Source organism: Saccoglossus kowalevskii, chromosome 22 (genome assembly GCF_978046115.1).
Source record: "Saccoglossus kowalevskii chromosome 22, keSacKowa6.1, whole genome shotgun sequence".
Classification (NCBI taxonomy): Eukaryota; Metazoa; Hemichordata; class Enteropneusta; family Harrimaniidae; genus Saccoglossus; species Saccoglossus kowalevskii.
Genome location: NC_140662.1, coordinates 21,731,520 through 21,756,562, shown reverse-complemented (window position 1 = coordinate 21,756,562; position 25,043 = coordinate 21,731,520). Strand labels below are relative to the sequence as shown.

General features: G+C 37.5%; 1 protein-coding gene across 1 annotated transcript; it reads left to right on the top strand.

The window, feature by feature from the left end:
* The first annotated feature begins 2,676 nt into the window (after window positions 1–2,676).
* LOC100369736 (uncharacterized) lies at window positions 2,677–24,657 on the top strand. The gene is made up of 11 exons (XM_085495708.1): window positions 2,677–2,834; window positions 4,792–4,903; window positions 7,933–8,019; window positions 10,124–11,753; window positions 17,240–17,268; window positions 19,025–19,084; window positions 22,263–22,319; window positions 22,455–22,572; window positions 22,809–22,921; window positions 23,468–23,647; window positions 23,949–24,657. The coding sequence occupies exons 4-11, from the start codon at window positions 11,627–11,629 to the stop codon at window positions 23,976–23,978; spliced, it is 714 nt and encodes a 237-aa protein (XP_085351834.1). The 5' UTR covers window positions 2,677–2,834; window positions 4,792–4,903; window positions 7,933–8,019; window positions 10,124–11,626; the 3' UTR covers window positions 23,979–24,657.
* Window positions 24,658–25,043: the final 386 nt, after the last annotated feature.

Sequence of the window (25,043 nt, the reverse complement as noted above, 5' to 3'; positions counted from 1 at the left end):
TCTTGATTACCGGTTAAAATGTTGCTCTTTTGGCGTTGGTATTTTTTATTTGGAACTGAGTAACGCCGCAACGTCGCCAGCAGAAACCTGGTATCTCGATGCTGATGGTTGCGGCTGGATACTAGTAATCGATGATTTTTACTGCTGGTGGATCTTCTGAAAGCCTTTCAAGGTTTATAAAACTCAGTTTCCAGGTGGTCAACATACATTAAGTTCTCCCAATCGTAGTATTCCATGTGATGTACACCTGACATGCCAAAAATGTTGTTGAACGATTTGAACTGGATAAAAATAGCAGACGAAAATGTGTTTACAAAATAAAAATAGTTCGGTAGCCAATGAAAATACCATGTTCATTTGCATATCGACCGTGAAAATACCGAAAACATTATTGCATGGGTGATATGCAAATTAGTTTGGGCCAAAATAAGTGACTGCCTGAAAGTACCATTACTGTTGTTCAAATTTCATTTCACTCGGCAAGTATATTCATGTACCCCAAGGGGAAAATATCATACTTCTAAATATTGTTTATTTCGAAAAACTGTACTCCTGAAGGGAGTAATTTGTTTGCTCGCAGACCTCATTTGCAGATGGGTTGTGGAAATACCGGTTTTGATTTCAGGGACAAATCAAAATAAACTGCAGTACATATGTAATAATATTTGCTATAGAATGTACAGCAAACCGTATATATATATTTCTTGTGACAGGTGAAATTAAGATCAAATATAATTATGTTGATTGTTGCAGAAGCGCTTTGGCTAAAAAAAAAATGTCAGCCGATTTGAATGCCAGTCGGTTTGAAAGTCGCTGGCATTGGCGCTGATACGGCCTGGCGTTGGCGCTGATACGGCCTGGCATTGGCGCTGATACGGCCTGGCATTGGCGCTGATACGGCCTGGCATTGGCGCTGATACGGCCTGGCATTGGCGCTGATACGGCCTGGCGTTGGCGCTGATACGGCCTGGCGTTGGCGCTGATACGGCCTGGCGTTGGCGCTGATACGGCCTGGCGTTGGCGCTGATACGGCCTGGCTTTGGCGCTGATACGGCCTGGCGTTGGCGCTGATACGGCCTGGCGTTGGCGCTGATACGGCCTGGCGTTGGCGCTGATACGGCCTGGCGTTGGCAGACATCTTTGAGCTGATGTGTGAAAGGATCTGTAAAAAATGGACTACAGGTTTAGTAATCATTTATTTCATTTTTAACTTATTTCTGAAGTCCAGATTTAAAAATAGCAAAGTATACTAGTAGGCGCTACAAATAGATATTTAATTCTATATCACCCGCAAAATCACCAAAATTATTAAAATGATCGCCATTACTGTATTCATTATAATTAACATTTTAATAAGTATGGTTAACCTTTGGCGTACAATTAGAATCATTGATATATCCATTCGTTATTCCAAAATATATAGTCGTATAGGGATTTCAACAAAGTACTATAGATATATAACAAAATACATGGGACAAAATACATGTTGAACATGCATAGGTCTGTGTGTATAGTAGTACAGCGATTAATGTGCAACACACGAGAATCAGTCACAACAATTAATTTAGAACACAATGATATACGGACCTCGAGATTAAGACCGATAAATGATATCACAGTGAGCATATCCTGCCCGATCGGTAGCACCCGCCATATATTACTCTAAGCAGTCAATTCATGAAGGAGCCTTCTACATTGGGCACAATCAGAGATCGTCGGCCTCGGTGATTTGTCGTATTTTGTGATATCTGTCAAAGAAAACAACCATGTTAACAAACTCTAGATATTTTCATTCATTTCATTTCATTCGCTCTATAATTTACAGCATCGTGCAAACATAGTTTGAACGCTTTTTCAACAATTTGCAGCATTTCGCGATTTTCCTCCTTGTCATGCTGGTAGAGGTATTCTTTGATGTAGATATGTGTATCAGCTATTACTTTTCCTGCTGTGAACAGGATATTTCTTCCAGTCGAAAATTTGAAATAACTGAGTGGGGTTGTTTTTATTTATCAATTGTATGTGTGTGTTTCCAGCTAAAGTCAGTAAAGGCTAAAGTTATCCCAAACAATTATTCGTACCCTTTCAAGCCCCTTGTACCATAATTCTCATGGGTACAATAACAGTGGAAATTGTATCCATGTGTTATTTTGTAGAAACGAGTTAAAAGCAAAAGTTGTCAAACAAGTGATTTTCATACGTGTTGTTGTGATTAAGAGCTATTGCAGTTTGTACAACACAGATGTTCTGTTTTGCTAGATATTATAATGTCTACGAGGGCGCTGTTGTTATAAATCATTGACCATCGCACGTATAACATATTTGCATGCGTTCTAGTGGAAGCACCGATAACATCAACAAAGCACTATATCATTTTTTTCGAAAATTCATGAACTCACATTCAAGGCATAGTCACCAAATAATTCCAATCACATGCATTTCAGCCACATTCTATAATTATATGTATGTTTATTGTTTTTCAAAATACAACGCACGTTACTCAGCGTGGATATAAATAGACGGATTAATTTTTAAATCCACACATTCAGCAAATGTCCAAATCCAATATTTCTAAAACTGTATGAATACATTACAATATAATATGCAGATAGTCGGAATATATAAATCTGAATTTAAAACCAAATTATGTATAATTTTATATATGTAATGGAACAAGTAGATAATTGTTTTACGCTCTGTGTTGTACCAGTGAGTATGGACAATCGGATTGCTCTGCATATGGGTGTGTTCTCAGCTGGGAACAATATATCGAGTAAAAAGAAGACTTATGCCAGTCATATGATCATTTATCTGTGAGAACAAAGCAAGAATCGGTATGTACATTAGATTTTTATACAATACAATACAACGACCAGCTTGGTCTATAAAAAAAATCCTACCTTTTTTAAACAAAGCACGCTGTCATTGGCATTTTAAAAATACACTGTGTTAACATTTTACGAACGATGAAACCATTGAAATATGTGGTTCCATGTATATACTGAGCTAAAATTACTTAAAGCGCGGCGGTCGGCGCGCAGCGCGTGATCGAATTTAAGCAAGCAATATATTTTACACGCGTTGCATATGTCGCCATGAGTCCCATGTCGATCAGGACGCGGCGCGACGACCACCACCCATTAATAAAAAACACATGGTGACATTAACGATAATTTAATAGCGTATAAATGTAGCTGGAAAGAATACTTTATCTACTAAATAATAATAGTTGGGTTCTGTGTGCACTGTGTATCATGATCATTATAAATTTATCCTATGTGGCACTATAAAGGCCACTCTGAATTCGTATTTAGACGGATTAAAAAATTAGAAGAAACGGAAAAACGCAGGCGGTGCCCTTTGACCTTTTAATCGTTCCATAGTATTTTATCTGGGCAGGACGTCTATTTTGGTAATAAATGTCAATGCTATTGCCGATTAGACGTAGTCAAGCTTTCGATATTTTTTTGAATAAACATTTAATATATCAACAATTATATGTATAGTCAAATACCTGTAGTTCGATTTTGAGGATCGCTCTTAAGTTTTAAAAATAAATATTGAATTTACTGATCACATTAATGTGTCGGCGCAATATTCTTATTTTCGAATGCTCAAATAAACAATGCATACCGAGCTACAAAATACAATTTAGAAACATTTGATTTTGGGAATCAAGTGTGTTATATGTGAAGTCTTTATTTCAGACTATAGGCGCGCGGCATAAGCGATATCACACCCATCCGTACTAGCTGGTGGATATAATAATGAGAACTGGTGGTGGTTATAAACTTATATTATTCAGAGTTAGGGCACACAAAATACATCACAAGTTAGCTGCATTGATTCCAATCGATAATTAAATAACAGATACCTTGGTCAAAAAATTCCTATCACACTCCTCATCTCGCTAGATCAAACTCACTCTCAATCCAAATTTATTTCATTTTTACGATTATATTGGATCACAAACTTTTGAATCCATATATTAGTAATATTAGTAATACAGACAACTTTTCTTAGCAACAAAAGTACTTTAGGTTTTGTCAAATTCATGGAAAATTCCATCAGGATTTAGTAATAGAATTCAGAACCACCTTATAAACTTTCAACAATTATATTCGATTTGGTAATTAGGTACCACGAACACACGAACAGTGTAGGTTAGATTCAATGCTCCGATATTTCAGGATTTGTTGTTTAATCAAATGATTTTCTAATTTGTCATGGTGATCACAATAACCAGTGGAAAGTGTTGTAGATATAATACAAATTCAGTAAACTTGGTTGTCGCAACATTACTTCACGTACAACTACTTCTGGAAACTAATGTATTTTTAAGTTTTTTGAGCTGGAGTGGAGTGTAGTAGCTCGATTATTATTGTCTTTTAAATTGAATTGATTTAATTTAATTGTTTTTGTGTATGTCACCTGGCATTGTACAGAACTATTTTGCACTTTTTCAGTGTAAATATAGTTTCACAAAAATGAGATAAACGGGCAGAAATTCGCCGTTATATTTCCCGAACGCTACGGTATGATAATACTATTTTTACATACGAATTTAAGTCTTTCGAATGCCCTGAATGCAAAAATTCCGGATATAGAAAAATATACATGGTCCGAATAAATAATGAAACATCATTTTTACGATGAAAAAGATATTTCAAATTCACAAAATCAAATAACTAATGATGTGTCCTCTTGTTTTTTTCTCCTACACCGATATCCTTTCTCTTCTCGTACGAGGATTGAACCTGCTGACGTATAACCACGCCTACGTGATCTAAGATTAGTCATATGGTTTCATACGTGGCAAGTAATTCATTCCAGGGCACCATTTCGACGACGTCGCATACTTGGTGTGTCACTTGTTATTATAGAGCATACGTACGAACACAAGGTGAGTTACAAATACATTATTAGTGTTCTAACAAACATACATACGTACATACATACTTACTACGAGACGACCGCAGTGTGAAACTATTCAATGTTATTTTGCGTCAACGAACGCAACTTCGTGTGTACTGATAACTGTCACAGACGTCATGTGGTGTATTGTATGTTTAACAATTTGAACTAGCGAGTTTATACAACATAAAACATCATCTGTGTAGAACTAAAACATACTTTTGAAATATGTTTTATTTCTGTGAAACGATCTACTACTTTGCACCTGAAAGCAATTGAAAATCTGTTGTGTTTGTTGCCGTGTTTGAGGGAACACATTTTCAGAACAATGTACTACGGCAAAAAGTGGAGCCAAATAATTATTTCGTTCAAACTTTTCCTAGAAATAAAATTTCTTTTTTTTTTCCAACTGCGTATACATAATCCAACCAGCGCGCCATTTTGAATAGTTAATCAGCTCCTTATATGGTCAACACTTTTGGGTGTGGCTGTTATTTCATGAGTGTTCCTCAGTACTAGTTTTATTTCATTCATTAGAATTTTAAACAGTCAACTTTATTTATTCGAAAAAGTGTTATGGCAGATGAATTACTATTATAATTAAATTTATAATTCACCAAGAACGCCCCAAACAACGTGCGTTAGTATTTTCAAGGATTGTGTGCTCGCTAATCCACTCTGAGTAATGTCCGAATATAGAATCTACATACAGCACTGATCAACCCTTATCTCTCCAGAGATCGGATTATGTGATTCCATTCGTTATGGTCCAAAATAAATTCACATCAGCGTCACAACGCACGATGGGTCAAATTCTGGCTTATTTCCCTGGAAACAAAAAATAAAACCTTTTCAAGCCACAAGTTGAATACTATTTCGTGCTTCAGTGTTACCAGTAACGTAGGTGTCGTAGCTATTATATATAATCATTTATGTATACAGCACGGTATGTGATCGCGGATACATCATGTTTATGCGCACCTCGTATTGTACTGCACGATGTACTGTAAAACCATTGTCATTCACCGGCATTTAACTTAAATATTGCAGGGAAACATGATCTACACGTAGACTTGATTTAGCGAGTTTGACTTGTTGGCGAAAATAGCAAAATTTCAAACCAGCAAATAATTTTTGCATTTGCAATATCCAATATTTGTGCATAACAGAATAAATTACAACATAATTTGTATAATTATTGGTGGTATGCCCTACATGTATCTTTAATGCATAAAAGTGCTTTAATTATAAACTATGTCTTGCAGGCTACCGTGTAACAGATATTTATTCGTGGAGACATCAGATACAGTGATAATACAGTGAAGTGTAAACTTGGTTTCCAGGCGATGGCTTTACAGCCACGCCTAGAGACAGACCTCCCGTATAACCTCCGCTCCTGTATAACCTCCCGTATAACCTCCGCCCCCTATTTATAAGTGAAACCACGTGATATCGTGACGTCACTACGACGCCTAGCACAAGTCAACGTGATCCATCCACCCTTAACAACCCCTGATAGACGAAACCCGCACTGTTTACATGGTGGAGAATCCGGGCAGTGGTTGTAACGGGGAATGGGTAACTCGCAAGGCAGTGAGTGGTACACTAGGATCGCTCGACACTTATACGCACCATTCAATCATTAAGACATCAGCAGTATAGTACAGCCAGATATTTATTACCACTGCAATCGTCACCATACGCCCCCGGTCCTCTTCTCCCTTAATACGCTGGAACACCCCATTTTTATAAACGACAGTGTTAATCGTTCAACCAATAGTCTAAATACTTTGCATGCGTTGTCATAACGGCATGTGGACTCCACCAGTGAGGGCGTCACCCCATAGCATCGTCATGACAACATCAATGCAGCTTGGTGACAACCGTGTCAGGACATGATATACACCTCGTTTAATTCCAATTACAAAAACATACATTATAAATCACTGTATGCGTGATGATTCTGAATATTAGCGTTGTACATAATATAATAACAACGCCGTGTTGGATGAGAAGTGCATATGTAATTCCTCACAACGCCGTATTGGGCGAGGAGAAGTGTATATATGTGAGGTAAAGTTGCAAAAAATTGCATCTCAACTTCTCCAAGTTCATTATAATACTGTGAGGATTCATTACGGTTGTTATCAATAACGACAATTAAAATTAAACTGATTTAATTAAATGTGTTTTTTGTTGTTGTTGAAAAGTTTGCATTATCTTGTGATATGGTAAAGCTATGACGTCATTAATGAGGTCGTTTACAAGTAATGACGTCATAGGTACATATTTAGAAGGATTTTTTAATAAATATGACACGTTTAGATCCGGGAAAAATATGTTGACGTACTCAAACAGGCACTCTCACTATATATATGGCACTGAAACCACATAACGTTTTTTCATGACTCGTACTAGTGTTACCATTCTTAGTTTCCATTCTCGTCTGAAATCAATTATGCGTCATTCATGTAAATTCATGTAAATTCATGTAAATTCTATATATGAACGATTAGTTAGTTCCGACATGATATAACTCTAAGAGTTCGCTGAAATTTCATACATGTAATTATCTTCTCCTGTTTTGTTAAATATCATTTATATTTTATATTTATATTTCAATTCTGCAAAGGAACACAAATCATTATCTACCAAAATCAAGATATTCCAATCAAGCTCACCAATAACAGTGCAATCTACAACCCTAATACGTATTTAATATGTTTAGCATAGACATTGGTGATATTTTAACATCCGTGGTTTGGTACCAATGATTGTTACTCATCTTTGTCACCAATTTCCAAGAATTCTGTGCAATACCTGATAGACAGAAAAACGCCAATCTTACTATCAATCGTTCTGATACCCCCCCCCCCCCCAATAACAATTCATCCTCGTTTCACTAATGATATGACTGTGTCAGTGCTGTGAATCTGCGCTGGGGTGTCAGGAAACAGTACCCATCCATTGATTCAAGGCATGATATGATAACGTTCTCACATTTCTTTCAACTTGTAGAAAGGTCATCATGAACAAGTTTTGCGTCGGGATTATTGTGGTTATTGTGTTGGTGGCGTTGATTTCCGAGCATGAGTGCCTTGATAAGTACGTATTTAAACACGTGTATCCACGTATTTGACGTTTACAATTTATATTATACAGGGTACAGGGCACTGTAATGTGCCGTTTAAAACTGTGAACTTTGTGTTTTTCCCGTCAAAATGTATATATGTAACGGATATTTTTGAGTTCAAATAATAACTGTTGTACTTCATTTATATAGCTGATTATTATAATTTATATGTGAATATGTCGATGTTTTATTTTTTTCTCCCTGTTTGTTATTTCAATAATATTTTTCCTTTCGTTTTAAATAGGAAAATGTTTTTGCGAAAGGGCCATAAAGCCCATGCAGCAGAAGCACCAGCGCCGCCACCAGAACCTGAAATCCAACATAGTAGACGTCATCACGCTCACGGCAAAAAAGCCGCCAAAAAAGCTGCAGCGCCGCCACCGCCACCGCCAGCGCCAGCAGCCAAAAAGCATGGCAAGCATCATGGTCACAAGAACAAGCACTGAGCTGGCGACAAATACTCGAATTCCCGCACCTGTGATACGCAGTGCATTTTGGGGGAGTAGATTTGATTGAGCTGGGCAAATTAGTGTAGTGATAGCTGTCTATGTATTCACTCAAACCGAGTAAAATATTATCACGTGATAGGCTAATTTGCATATACGTGTACAATTCTTATTAATTATTCATAAGTTATTTACTGATAAAAGTTATTGTCACTGGTTTCGAATAAGGTTCTGGCAACTGGTATAAATCATATATTATATTTGCAAGTATACGGGCATAGTGACCTGTTAGTGGATGTGTACGTTCACGGGTTTAACATACAGGAAGTGAGAGTGTAGATTAAAGTGTACATTCACAGGTCAACGAACTGGAAGTGGTATGTCAATTTATTGTGCACGATCATAAGTAACTCATAACAAATATGAGATTAGTTCATACGATCAATTAAAAGAGGGATTTTAATTAATGGTTTGTTGCGTTAGATTGTTAATTTTATGATTTTGTTTTCGTAGTAAAATTTACTGATTTAATGGTATATGGCATCATTTGTAGTTTATCCCCCATGTAATTAAATAAGAATTGTGAAAAATGGAATACTCATTTTCCGGTCGTTTTCTTATCCAGCAGTTTGCAGAAAAAGAAATAGTTGCCGATATTATATTCTTACAGTCAGAATGCCCGTGTCTTGTTTGATGTATATGTATTTTAACCTTTAATGATTCTGTATGTAGATCTTTGGAATGTTTCGGTAACCATTATCAAACGACATGGTCAGAAGATTTTTGAAATAATTCAGAACAACAAACAGTACCCCATCATTCACGATATATAATTTTTTCAGCCTACGTCACCAGCCCGCAATTTGACATATGATATCGTCCATAGGAACCTATGATAAAAGCATTATAACAGTGCCAAAATGGCCACTATCCACACTAACTCTCGATTTTTTGCCCGAAAGTACAATTTTATTGGAAAGAGAGAGAAAAAAAAAAACTTTATGGCCATTTTCAATTATGAGTAGGCTTCTACCTTAAGATGGGTGAACAGCAAAGATGTTTAATGTTTACCTCTTGGTTGTTATAATGCTTTCTTGCATGACTGAAGTAACTCGACACGCATGGGTGAAGTTACTGCAAACTGCTTAATTATCACTGCTCTCGCGAGATTCTCGCGTTTTCAGTAGTTGATATTGTTTTGAAAACAACATTTCGCAAACGTGAATGACATTCCATGTCGTAGAACCGCGGTTTCTCTGCTACAAAATTTCCCGATTGTCACCGACTCGCAATTGTGAATAAAGGGGGCGCTGTCCATATATATATATATATATATATATATATATATATATATATAGGCTCATTGACCTCATGTTGAAGGATAGGTGTTATTTATGTGACAAGTATTAGCGAAATGCAAAATTAGCGGACATGGATTATTAAAAAAAAAAATGAAAAAAATAACATATTTTAAAATTTGACTATTACAACAATAGACAATTTGGTATTGTTATAATCATATAATTGTGCATCGCATTTTTCAATCGCATCTAAACTGACCTGTACCGAAATTGTGCACGATAGTTTGATGGAATACAAGTTAAAACATCATCTACTACGTTCCTTGCAGGTTGGTGTTTCTGTACTGAGGTTATTACAAATAGATGTGAGAGCGCCATCAGAAGAATAACATCGTGGATGGATTATCTGGCTTATACTGCCCTCTTGTGGCGTCTTGTATAAAATCAATATTCGTGAGCAATGATACGTAATGCACGACTTGAATGGTTTGAATCGAGTCGTTCCATTTATTTCCCTGGTGATAAATTATCTCAATGTGTGGGCTCTTATTTGCAGGGGAAAATTTTGGTTGAAATTTAAGTTTCCAATTTAAAATCAAACATCCAATGTATGGCTGATTTAGAAAAATGCACACATTCTAAGAAAATCGTCAACAGCAGATTGTAAAAAATACAACAACGACACCTTTCTCGTATGCTGATAAGTAGGCGAGTCCTGAGGGCATTCACCATAATCGGATAAGACGACATTAACCTTTTCACCACCACTTCCCACTTTTCGTCACAAAATAGTCCAGTTTGTAGTCTGCAAATTCTTTCAGAAGGTTTGAACTAAAATAGCCAAAATTAACTGAAATTTTGGCTCCAAAATTAGGGTTCATTTCTAGGAATATTTAAGAATATAAGAAAAATAGTGTAGAATAATTTAAGCGAGAAAGACTGGCGGTGAAAAGGTTAACGCCCTCAATGCAATGTTGCATCACATTTTTAAATTTAATGCAATATTTCCAGACGGTCAATACGATTACTAGTTTCCGGTTATTATAATTCACGTTGATGTAGTAATAGCATACATCTATGCAATCTAGAATTCCACTTGTTGTGTTATGCACAGACTGAGACTGGGAATAAAACGTGCCTAGAGGGCGGACTTTTTTGTATGAAAGACCCGGTTATAATCTGCAAATAGGATTTCGAAAATAATTAATTGTGTGCATTTTCACAAAACAGAGGATTTTACAATTTAAGAAATCACAATTCCGGTCTTGTGATTGTACGCGTACGTATGTTTGGCACAATGTCTCGTTTGATTCGCGCAAATCGGATAGAGTAAGTTCGTGCGAATCAGATGAAGTAAATTCGACGCAACAGCCAGCTGCGAATTCGTGGGAATCAGAGGGAGTAAAATTGACGCAACAGCCCGCTGCGAATTCGTGGGAATCAGAGGGAGTAAAATTGACGCAACAGCTCGCTGCGAATTCGTGGGAATTAATGTTGACGTAACTCCCCGATGGATTTGCGCGAAGTATGACATCTATCAGTGAGACGGTAGAAAGTAACGTTTGATCTCTGACCAGTCTCTCATTCACGTCTCGCACAATGAGAGATTCCCGAGAAAAGAAGAGATCAAACCGCACAAAAGAGTAATTTTATTGATCCGTGGTTACTCGATTACTCGCTACAGTTGTCTAGGATTGAACGAGAACAGATAAAGCATGTTTGCCGGTTTGACTCCGTTATAAGTGCTTCACATGGAGTAACCTGGTAGATCACCTACGCGCTGGTGCTGGGATTACATCGCTCTTTAAATCCATTCACTACTTGTCTTATGCATGATGAATGTCGAAGATTGTTTAGTATACGGATTGGACAAGTACAACATGCCCACAAAATTGGTAACATTTGGTCAACAAGGCCGTTTTGAGGACGACAAACTCGTTGAAAAATACTGCAAAATAGGTGAGCTGATCAACATGAACGAACTCTTAAAATTATAATTTTACGCACATTGTTTTTTATATAATAGTGTAAACCTATAGCAATGCTAGGGAAGACAGTACCAGTAACATCACAAAGTTAGCGCCTGTTGTGTTGCTTGGACTTCTAGTTATGGTGTCCATTCAGCCATGATTTGACAGTCAATATAATTTAATATATTTCTTTAAAATGAAACAAATCTTGGTTTCTATGGCAACAACACGTTATTCGTTCTATGTTTATACAATATACAGACATCAATGTTTGCATAAGTAAATTGGAATAACGTTTGACAATCGATGGAAGGAATACTCATTTGCATCTAGGCATCGGACGACCACGAAGACGTTTAGCTACACAACTTTTGTTTAATATACCCTGAATTACCGGTAACCATAGTGCTGCGATCTATACGAAATTGCGACCATAAAACAATAAGACGGAAAATGATAACCCTGAAACAATTGCTTGGATTATGTTATGACGTCATTGTACATAATTTAACTAAAATAAAACGTCTCACATGATGCATGTACAAACTTTGAAATCTACTAGGTGTTTCTGTGTAGATCTATACGCGATTGCTTGTTCCAGAACCACATAGTTTTATCTGTTACAACGCGTTTAAATATATACAATTCGAATTGACACATTATTACGATGGACGTAGTCGCTAAAACGGGATATTATGGGATGCTATGGCGGCCATCTACCAAGCACATATTTTCGAGGTATTATGTGATGGTGAGTCGATTTTAATGTTTTATTAGCGTGGCAGACTTCGCGAGGCACCACTCGCGGTCATCATATCACGTACAAGACAATTATCGGCCGTCGACTTTGGGCCGTCGTCCGTCGATATACTGTCGGTTACGACTGCACTCTTCCCTCAACTTATAAACAGCCAATTTACGGGTGGGAATTGCCGGCCGACAGTTAACGTTTGTAATAATCAATTTAAGTACACACAAACTTAAAATATTAATGTGTGCAAATTTATCCTAGCGTTTCCTAATGTTCGTCGAAGTTCGTCGTGTCCGGGAAGGCTTGGTAGGAGATATTGGTTGACTGTATCGTCCGATTATATCCGATTATACACAAGGGAGGATTTTGTCAATAATGAAGTTAAATATTTTCGCTGACCCAACGTTAAAAGTGAATTCAAGTCAAAGTACAACTACAGAACTCTGTCCCAAATAGTGGCATATTCCAAAGACTCATTTTTTTCTTGATTTGAAATCTTTTATTTGTAAGTCAACGTTACCATGGAAACTAAAGAAATTGGGGACAGCGCATGTTTGTTCTTTTATAAACACCGGTGCATCTTAAGTTGTATAATAACGTGCGCGTTCAAAGCAAAGTGTATACCTGTATTCTGTAAATCAAATAAACGTCAGTGTGCTATACAGTGGCGTTGGAACACGACGCGATGGATCTATGTATCAGGAATGTGACACTTCGTGTATCGTTCCGTACAGTGTTTAATCGAGGCTGTCAACATCGTCCAGAGGGCACATTCTCCGAGCAAAACAGTGTTTCTCCGTTGGAAGCGCGGAAGAGTGATAACGCCCCCAACGACGTAATAACGATTCTGTTTTGAAAATCGAGGTTTTGATTCTGAGCTTCCCACCGGTACTGGATATTTTCCAGAGAAACTGGAATGTAGAAACAACAAGTGTTTGTTCTTGCTTGTATTACGGCAATTTAGAACAATATTTCGATCTGTTAAACCTGTTTTTTATTTTTAGAAATACACCCAAACCCTAATATTGTCGACAATTGAAATCTATCATAACTTATTCACTTCTTGGTTGATCAAGAGAATGTGACAACTAAAAATAGAAAATATTCAGAAAAGATCAAAACGAAACAAACTTTCATAATCAAGCTCTCACGTGATCATAGATTGCTTTCATGAACAACAAAGTTTTTCAATTCTGCCTTGTAATTGACTAGGTTGGGGTTGTTTTATATGGATCCTAAGTACATTCCAAAGGCATGGCACAAAAAAAAACCGAAACTGAAACGATCTATAGCCACATGTTACCAAACCGGGGCCTGGGTATCTCAAGCAAACACATAGTAGAATACCTAAGACAATTGGTAGAATAATCGGTTTCAAGATTTCGGTGACGGACCACACAGAAAGACACTTTCTGATTTGAGATATTCTTAATAGTTGAACGAATCTTGATTTCCACACAAGACCGGTTTGAGTCAATGGCAGATGTCTCTCAAAAATCACGCCTCGAATACGTACGTTATTACTGAGCAAATCGAACTGACACGGAGTGTATCAACATGGCGTTGCCTACGAATTTTCAAAATATCTGTTTTACCTGGAATTAGTGACAGAATATTTTTTTCGTATCCGGTTTTTCAAATCACAATTGCGGTCATATTGAGCTTATCTTCCGACAGACTTTCCACAACAGGTGTCCGTTTAAGGGACAACTGCGTGGCATCGGCGTGTGATGCGATACACCGAGCCGTTCAATAAATGCTCGATAATGGGAAACGTATACATGCAACTCACATATTTGCAAACTGGGGTACAACTTTAAGGGTAAGGCGACAGACCGTGACTGTGGGCTCTAAACGGCCGTTAACCTGAGCGCTGTACCGATTGGTTTCCCCATGAAGACTGGTTGTATATATAAACACATACACACACGGGTGGATTCGAACAAAGACGCGATACGCTCGTTATATAATATCATTGAAGCTTACAATTACAGGATTCTTGGAGACCACGTACACGACACTAATCTAATTACAATTGTCATGGCAACGAACGTGGTTGTGATTTGGCGCGCAGGTTGTCATCGTACCCGGACATCGAACACAGGACAGGAGATAATGTTTCTTTTCTCAACAATGCAAAACGCCTCACATTACACAACCGGTTGTTCAATAAACTCGATACCTGTTGCTGTATTGTTATAGTCTCATTTTTCACGTCTGAAATCAGTGAACCAGTTGAACCCCAAAAAACACCCTACATAGACAGTGTTTAAATAACGTGGAATCGGGCGCTCGCCCAATTTTGTAGTCTTTTTCCATGACATGTCTCTAGTGAACTTTTCACTTACACTTTTCTCCGATTTGTTCTTTAGATTTCGATTGCCCCGAGTCTTTTCATGATTCAACAATACCTGGAATCGTAAATAGGCGATGGCCCTTGGGTCTTGCACCATATACAAATGAGATTTAGTACGGGGCATCGACATGTTTCAGGGCCGCCAACAGAACTGAAGTTCTAAAACGTTTAGTTCATTTCGGTGCATGCCTAAATTGCTTACGTAAGCGTGAATAATTCAGAATAGAAACAAGTATACGATACCGCTAAAAATACTATTTCTGTACCTATGTTATGTGAGCGTATCTGTGTGTGACATTACACGTTTCTTTTCATTGTACCTGCTGCTGGTGACGTCAACAGCGTTCCAATTCACCTGTTCAGGGTTAATCTTATAAGACGCATCAAACCAAACCTCGATGTCGTTTAAAAAAACAACTCCCCCCTTTTTCATGAGGTCAGGGCCTTTGATATTTAATGCTCCGGTGCTTGCGTACTTCTGTCACATCTAAGCTGCGGGTGGTTGCGATTACAACTAAAACCACATTGATTCGGTAAGTTGTCGGGGATTTAAAGTTCAGCTATCAAGACTAGTCACATTTTATTAACGTTGTATCCATACTTAACTTGATTGTCACTTGCGCTGAATATAAATCTACAATGCGTTACGAATTTACGTGTTTTATGATGTCAGCGATCCACCGTGACCAAAACTATCGGCGTACAATTTGTGTTTGTTGCCGGTGATGTTCATACCAACGCTTTGCGCATTGTTTTTGGTGATGTGCTCGTAGCCCAAAAAACAGATCGCATCGGCGTAGGTATACGATGTAGATAGATATGTAAGTAGGTACACAACCCCCAAGGAAAATATCCACAATATACTTATCAGTACTTGCTATCTGAGCAAATCACGTCATTATAGCTCCGATGTTAGAATATGGCGGGGTTCAAGTTGTCATACATATAAACAGACGCGCTGCTCACCTCACTTTCGGAGCAATCACTAACGCAACGATGACATCACCATTTAACCTGGTAATGAAACGCCACGAAATTTTGTTAACTAGCGAGTCTGTTATTATTGTTTATACCCTTACCTTTTTTAAATGAATTTTGATTGTATGTATTTGCAATTGGTGTAACAGTGTTACATCGGCAAAACTACAATAAATCCTGTCATGCAACGCGGTTCGACTTCTGCTTCGGTAGCACTCTAAAGGAAACTAACTTACTAGTAGGAAATGTTATATGCTCGTTTTGACGCTGTGTTAACATAGAATAGTCGTCTTATAAATTCAATACTAGGAGGGAGTCTTATACCTATTCAGCAAGACAACGCAAGAGTATGGCGTGCATCTCTAACCTTATTTGAAAATGCTTCAAAGATTGACAAAGTTTGAGATCGATCATCGAACAAGGAATCCCACAGTGATCTGCGCCGTCTATCTTCATGCATGCGCAGACTCTGTTTGTCGTAAGGAACATGAACCTTTTAACATTGAAAACAAATGTGACATGAGAAACATGTTATTACAGTGAAGGTGATAGCAACCGTTTTCCCCGATACTCAAATTTGTTTGTTAATACTTGTCGCCAATGGTTGTCTCCTCCGAGTCGAAGTCCTTGTGCAGACATATCATTTATATTATGTTCTGGGAAGAGGATGGAAGAATACGTCATCTGCCACTCGGCGGTTTACTGCATTCAATATTACTATTAACATTGCATAATATAATTTCTGATATTGTCCTTAACAGACATGTGTTAAGAGCATATCATCAGAAAACCATAAATGGCGTCATTCAGGATTAACACGTGCACCGTGACGAAACCAGCGGACGATTATACCCAGAATGCAACTCGATATGAAATCAACTTATAAGTAATTTTTCAAACTACCAACAAATAGTAATTGTAGTCGTGATGTGGAATAGTAAATTTATTTTAAAAACGATTCAGTTGAGACAACCTATTAGTGACGTTGACCCCTCACAGAAAAATGCGCTGACAGCATTGACCCTGCCCCGACGCATAAGATAAATTATGCGACCCTTTAAAACCACTCGGTTGGGGTGTAATCAGAGTATTAGTTTGTGTACTTATTGTTAGTCGTGCTGGTGACTGCAACGAACCGATCATATATCAAACTATTAGGTGTCACAACAGCGTTTTGAACTGCGAGTTTATACCGGAATACTATTGGATGTCCCCCGTTGTGGAGTTGACGCTGTGGTCCTAGTTACCGTAGCAGTCCACCACACACAACACGCACCCACTGAGTTGATTACGCTTCATATGTGGACCTATATCTACTGAGTTATTTTATTTATTGTTTAATTATCGCTTCTTTTCTATCTCTTATCGCTGCTGTGGATCATGGACTCAGTTGTAAAGGACAGCTTCATGGATTTCAATGTGAGTAACCGCATCCTTGTTTTGTTCGTACGTGATGGTACGCACTCACCCGGAAAGATGGCCACCTCATGCACCTTGCTGCACTATGCCCCCTCGAACAGTATGCCAGTAAACACTCGTTGAATTTAGTACCGCTTCTCGCAAACATGGGAGTGATTTTTAATGAACTTCAACGAGGTGGTGTCCCGTCTTTTATAGTCCGTCTTTGTCGTTAACGACTGCTTTCCATTCCTGTTAAACGTACTTGAATCTACCTGAAACGACGTCCTCGACTATGATACACATTTCTGTTAAAGATATATACACGACTCGTGCACGCATAAGCGATAAAACAAACTTTAAATGTGAATCGATAAGATTCCTATTTATGTTTTGAACGGTGAACTTTACATGACTAATGTGTACACCGATTCGGCTTAAACCATGAATTCTAACATCCTTTGTACTTCGAATTGTCACGTTCAGTTATTGCCTCTCGCAGTTTCAACTCTGTTCCCATAAACATCAAGTCACGACTCGTTCGGAATATGAAGGCATATTATGGCTGCCGCTATAGCTAAACTTACGCAGAGTGGCTAGGTTCAGTATATCAAAGACGGACTTTGATGTGAAAATAGTCATACGTAAAGAATACATTGAGTCAACCGACTCGCCCCTAAACCCCCATCCACTCTCGAGATTGGGGTTTCAGAGGTTACGGGTGTATGATATGCCCTTTTTAAAGCTCCGTATGAATCGACGAGTTTACAATACCATTCTGAACAGGTGAATGTTGGTGGGATTTGGGACTTATTAAGCCGTAAAAGCCTAGGGATTAAACGAACCGTGATAATTACTAGTACAGATGCACCCACTTCAGAACACAGAGATTCTTTTGCATAGTGAGCGTGTTTACGCATACGCACAAATACAACGTCAACTACATTACATTCCCTTATTATTTTTAGTTCGTGAGAAATCAAACAGAATCCTGAAACCCAATTTCAGAAAATAAAGTACATTGACTTCGAGTGATTACAACTATGACAATTATATTTGACTTGGCGAATAGACACCACAACTTAAACTTCAATGAATGATGCGAGCTTCAGTGCTCCAATTTATTGCCAAATTTTATAATTACAATAATCAATGGAAGGCGTACACAATAAGTGCAACACGACTATAAACTACACATTGAAATAGTCCTGAATGAACACATTTGAAAAACAATTGGTAATCGATTTCACCTCGTTATTAGCCCGACGCAACATCATATCGATATCTCGTAACAGTCGCGCTATTTTATTTAACAATACATTTTGGGTAGGGTGATCACGTGCAACGAGACTACTTGTATATGTAGGTATATTAATGAATGAATGAATAGGGCGAAAACACTCCAATTGACTCGCCGTGGGTAATCATGGTTGCTACGTTATGGAGGAATATGTATCACAGGTGTACATACATACGTGACGGCACGTAGAGTCTGGATACCAATATTAACTCTTGTACACTACCGTCTCCCGGTTTCCCATACCAACGCCTCGCGTCTCCCTCATACTGTTAACATTAGGCTCTAATTCATGTTCTGTAGTACAAAAATTCCCACCACAGACATAAGTTATATCAATACTGTTTTTTTAGAACTAAAAATAATAAAGTACCTTAATTTTCTAAGAACCAGACACTTATCTATCGCTGAAATGTCTTGTAGTTATTTTTTGACAGTGGTAATGTGAAAGACACTTATTTGTATATATATATTTTTCAGATCTATATGTCAACACTGTACGGCTGGGTTCCAAGGTCAATGAAACCCAAACGACATGAGGTAGGTAATGTCTAGTTACCGTGTCTGTCGCCTCTCACTTTCAGCTTTAACACTACGACAAAGACTTTCCGTTTTCGACATTGTGAAATTCTTTCGTTTTTATGCAGAAAAATAAAGTATTTTTTTCCCAAGTAAAGTCATATTTATTAATACATGCATAAGTTAATATTAATACATGTGTTGTTGAACACTACATAGTTTTTAATTTCATTCAGCTTCTTTCAGCCACAATTCAAGACAAATAAAAGAAAAAAGTATAGAAAATATATAGAAAATTATCTTTTTTCTGTATTATTCTTGTGTAATCGGTAATTATGTAAATGATTTATAGGTACATGTGAATACATTTCGTTCTGAATTATTCTTAACCTAGATTTCTGAATTATCTTGTCAAAATCAGTTTTTTTTTCAGGTTTTTTTCTCTCAAAAAACGAAAGAATTTCACAATGTCGAAAACGGAAAATCTTTATCGTAGTGTTCTTTAAAAGAATGTAACAGATCATTGCTTCTTTTTGAGGAATCTCATTTTTCAGAACCGGAACTCAGTTACATTAGGCGTGAAATCGTCACATGCCGTATTGTGGTCATATAACGGAGCATGACGTTGTCACAGTAACAGGAAGTGAGAAAGCTAACATCCACATTAACATAACAAACACGGTGAATTGTTCAAAACTGCTCAGTAAGTAAGTGAAAAAACGATTCCGAGAACAATCTTTTGAAAATATTTTGTAAACCAATTATTAAATTAACTTTTAGCATTTAAAAAAAGGAAATGTTATAGTCGCCAAGAATTCAGACCACTGACAGTTCATAAAAAAAGTTGATAAACGATGATAACAGGAAATTGTGGTATCAAACGCGTTAAATTAGTCATCTCACTCTTCGACAGACTGCGCAGGCGCGGACTAGTGCGGCCTGTCGTCTGTATGCGATAATTGCCACATGCAAACTTTAGCACTGTCGACCTTTATACCAACCGTGTGAGTTATAAATTGTAAATGAGTGGTAATCGCTCAATAATGACATGTGGGCACTGACCTTTCAGTTAATCTTCAACACATTGATATGTTCGAAACTAACATTACCAGCTCAAATTTATAAATCATTTCCATCTGAGACGTGAAATGTTGATTTACAATAATAATTTGAGAACGGAATAGCGGCTCCATGAAAACACAGGGATTATGTGCGATTATATAGATTAGTATCTGAAAATCCGAGCGACACAAGGAAATCACATACTTGGGTAGATGGATCGATATCATCGATCACCAAACCGGTCCAGCATGGAAATAAAAATCTATTTTTACCCCCATTGTCAAATATTATCAACAATTTCCAATCAATTTGCAAACACAGCGGTACAAACAAGTGACCCGTCAATTACCGAAGTCAAGTGTATGGTTTAATTTTCTCCAAATTATTGTTTGTGTCTGATGTTTGTTTGGTTCTACACGCACCGACCGACAGATAAGGGCAGCTCAGTCTCTGTGACGTAGAAATGCGGACTCTCCACCGGGGGCGTGTATTCAGTTGGCGGCATAACCCTTTGAAGGTCAAATTATTTGCTACGAATATTCTCTATAATTTTGTTTAACCAAATGGACATAATTTACTATTGTTGGCTACAATGTTTGACTATCAGATGTTTAAAACATGTAATGTAAAAACAGTTGACTCTGACGTTCAATTTCATTATAATCAGATGACAACATAAACTCACGCAGATGTTATGTACATATTATTATCGACGAGAAAATCATACTGTAGAAAAAACAACAACAAAGAGTAAAATTGAGATTTTTTTCATATTTCGGTCATATATCTTGAAAACGAATACTTCTTAGTAAATTCCATACAAGTAGCGACATCGCCATCACTTTAACATGTTCTATTTATGTTAGAACAACGGAAACTCATAATATATTCATGAAAGTTAGATGACGGTATCCATGGCAACAACCTTGTATACTAGAAAACTATGGCGCGATGCACTCTATGTCCATGTTCATTTAATCATCTCGTTGGTCGCTTTCGGACAGGTGTAATCACACGCACTCATTGAGGCAACCACGTTTTGAAATAATAACATTGACAAGCCGATCATAGACAGGTTAGTTGCAGGTGCAAGTTCTCAAACCGTGTGGATCATGGAGAATCCTCGTAGTCACGTGTTCAACTCCCGTGGAATCCCTAAAATAAGTTTAATAAGCATTCTGTGCATTCCTGGGGTCGGAACCATAGTCAGTGTGGCAGTTAATCGCCAACTCAGTACAACTCGGTGATCTAAAGTTTGTTTTAATGGGGTCACTAATGGACTCATTAAAATGAACTTTATTCGGGCGTATGTAGTTAGAACTTAGTTGATAAAAGAAAAAAAAATCAATACCGATCAATAAACCGTGTAATAAAACAATGTTATCGATTACAAGGAAGTTTATTATCTCAGCGTTCGATCTGTCTCGACAATGTGAAATCAAAACACAATGGCCCACTAGTCACGGTGGTGAATCATTGCGACGACTGTCGTCATGACAACTTAAGAAAACAATTGCACGCCTTGGGACTTGGGACAGCCGAAACATATATAAAAGGCAGAATTTGATGCGTCGGGGAAAAAAACGTGTCAACAAACAAGCTTTTCTGCCAATGGGCTGGGCGGACAATCGGGCACAACCGTGTACTAGTACCTAACATCCCATTGACTCTGGGGATCGGTTCAAATACGAAAACTCGACAATTCAATTCACTATATTTTCGTATTTGTCAATAATTCTCAATATAAAATAAATCTTGACAATAACTATGATAGACTGCCGTTGATGGAAATTTTAAACACAATGTACAGAGAAATTATTGAGTCCCGCGGCGACGATGAACATGCGCTAAAACCGCAAAGGCTCATGAGTAGACGCTTGTTTGTAAACAATGACACGCTATGGCCAACTCACGCATGCGCAGGTGACGACTCTCCCGCTTTAAACAATTATTCAACTGATAAATGACAAAACTTAATTTTAATCATTTTATGTCAATGACAATGTCACATTGGTAAACTAAGCTAAAGGTGGACGTTTTGGCTCATGAACCTATCAGGTCGAAACCGACCCATATTTATACTGATCTATGAATTGTTGTGTATACTATATTTCTCTTAGTTTTTCCTTTGTTACAGGGAATCACGTACGAACACGAAAACTATGTTAACAGAGGACACACGGCAGGTTTACCGGTGCGTAGCATTTATATAACGTCAAAGTCATATATTTAGTAAATACAAAAAAGGAATCTAACAAAATATTGCGCCCTCAACAATTAACCAATAAATTACTTTTGATTTATGTAACTTTTTTTTGAACGATTTCAGCCTAAAACTCTAGAAACAGGTGATATTATACAGATGACGTCACTAAAAAGTGGTAGATACTTGAGGGTACACAACAGAACAGGAAGGATTGATGGGAACGGTGCGTCTGGAGACCAGGGTATGTATAGTACAAGATGATTTCGCCGGTAGAGGGAGTTGTCGTACACGATAGTAACACTGATGCATGTAATAACTAGTCTGACATGTAGGCGTGAGTGGCACCCTCGCCGGCCGAACGGCATTAGACTGCCGCATCGTGGAGGGCGCAACTCACGCGACCTAGTCAGGCTATGTAATAACTCGATCGTTAAAGTTGATTTTCCTCTTCATATTTTTAAATTTGTTTCTCTTCAGCAAAATTCATTGTACAAAAAGTGGGCGATTACGGTGACAATATTATTACACTACGTTGCTATGTCAACCCAGTTAATTATCTATCGCTGAGAAATGGTAATCTATATGCAAATGTAAGTAAGTCTCATAAGAACGAAACACTTGTCATATGAGTGTGGCCACAAACAGTCGCGAGACTTGTGGGTTTTTACCATGATTGGTCGCTTGACGGGCTGAAAAAGTATGACAATTACTTTTTACTCGACTGATGGTGTCTTGGGAGAATAAAATCCTATGAATGAACGTACTAAAATTTTCCATTATCTGATAATTCAATTCACGATTATCCTATTTATGTGGCCAAGCAGCTATTATTTTAGAAGAAATCATTTCCACGACTCATTCGAAATAAAACTGAATGAGGGCGGTATTCATGACAAACAAAGAGATTTGAATTTTAAACTTTGGCGGTGTTCTTAGAGCAGTTATGATAAAACTCATTTATTGAGTATTGTGCACCGTAGAAGGCTTTATTTTGTGACGTAGCAAAATTATTACCTCCATGTAATTTGAATATCCCGATAGTCTAGTATAATGTTGCTACCAAACACACATTACGGACCGGAAGCGTGAATTCGTCTTGCGAATGAATAAAATATAAATCTATATTAACATTACAGGGCCGCGGCGACATCACGTGTCGATTTCGCTTCCATCTCATTGGAACAGAGCACATGTCATTTGAGTGTGTACATAATCCTTGTCGGTTCATCAGCGTAACGGAAACTGGGGCAGTGAAGCCAATAACAAGATCTACAGCCAAAAAATCAACAAATGGACACTTTGCAATTAAAATAACCGTAAGCACTGACTATGTATCTTTAACTGCCCCGGCCCACTCCCTGCTGAGCGGAAATTGTAATCAATAGCCAACGTCAACGTAAATTATTATTTCCCGCTCAAAAAAATCTGCTTTAAACTCATTATCTAGGTTAGCTAAAAGCACAATTAGAGCAATACGAAATGTGAATAGGCGATATAGCCCTTATACGTTGACGAAGAGGGTTATCAAGCACAACTTTATTACAAATATTACTAGTATTTTTATAGGAACTGCACGATTCTTGTTGTTTAATCTTCATTATTGTTTTATTTCTTTAGGGACAAAATGATTCGCTCTACGCCCATTGACACCTCATCAGCCATACTGGATATGAAAGGATTTACGCGATGATAAAAAAAAATGACAGCCAAGTGAGAACGAAAGCTGCTAAGCAAGTCGACGTTGGGGGCGTTGTTTACTGTGCATATCAATTCGGCAAATCCACCGTGAATACAAGCATCATTGTTTAATGAAAAGAAGACTTTTTTCCCTTCAATGAAATGCAATCGATCACTGAACAGAATATATTATTGGGAAATGAGATATTTACATGTAAATCACACATCTACATCTATTTACTTAGAGAACGTTCGTCGGCGCACGCGTGTGGAGCTTACTCCATGGTTACTTCCAGAACTTAAGCCGTAATGTTTATGAACGTTCGCAAAGAATGTTCTGAAGTGTGAAGAGTAATATTTTTATGAGTAATATTTTATTTTAACAATAGCGATAACGTGTTCTATTTACATACTATGATGCTAGTAAGTTAAACAGAATTCATGTCCACGGGAATAAATCGTGTTTTGTATACACTATGACGTAAAAGAATTATTGATTACGTCATATTCCAAGGTGATCAAGTGAAGACAATTATATATGTATAAGTCCGATCAAGTTATGTGTTATGATGCAGACCAGTCTGTCAGCATACGGTAGAACAACTTAGCTTGACTGTTCGTGGTAATAAACTAAGGGGTTCCCACAGTAGGTTTTTATTTTTCGTTGGAGACATGATTCACTTTCCACATCTATCCTATACCAGAGCGCTATAACTATCGTAAATGTGTTTATATTGTACGCCCTGTTTCTGTGAATTACTCTGACAGAAATGAATTACTCCGACAGAAATGAATTACTCCGACAGAAATGAATTACTCCGACAGAAATGAATTACTCCGACAGAAAAGAATTACTCCGACAGAAATGAATTACTCCGACAAGAAATGAATTACTCCGACAGAAATGAATTACTCCGACAGAAATGAATTACTCCGACAGAAATGAATTACTCCGACAGAAATGAATTACTCCGACAGAAATGAATTACTCCGACAGAAATGAATTACTCCGACAGAAATGAATTACTCCGACAG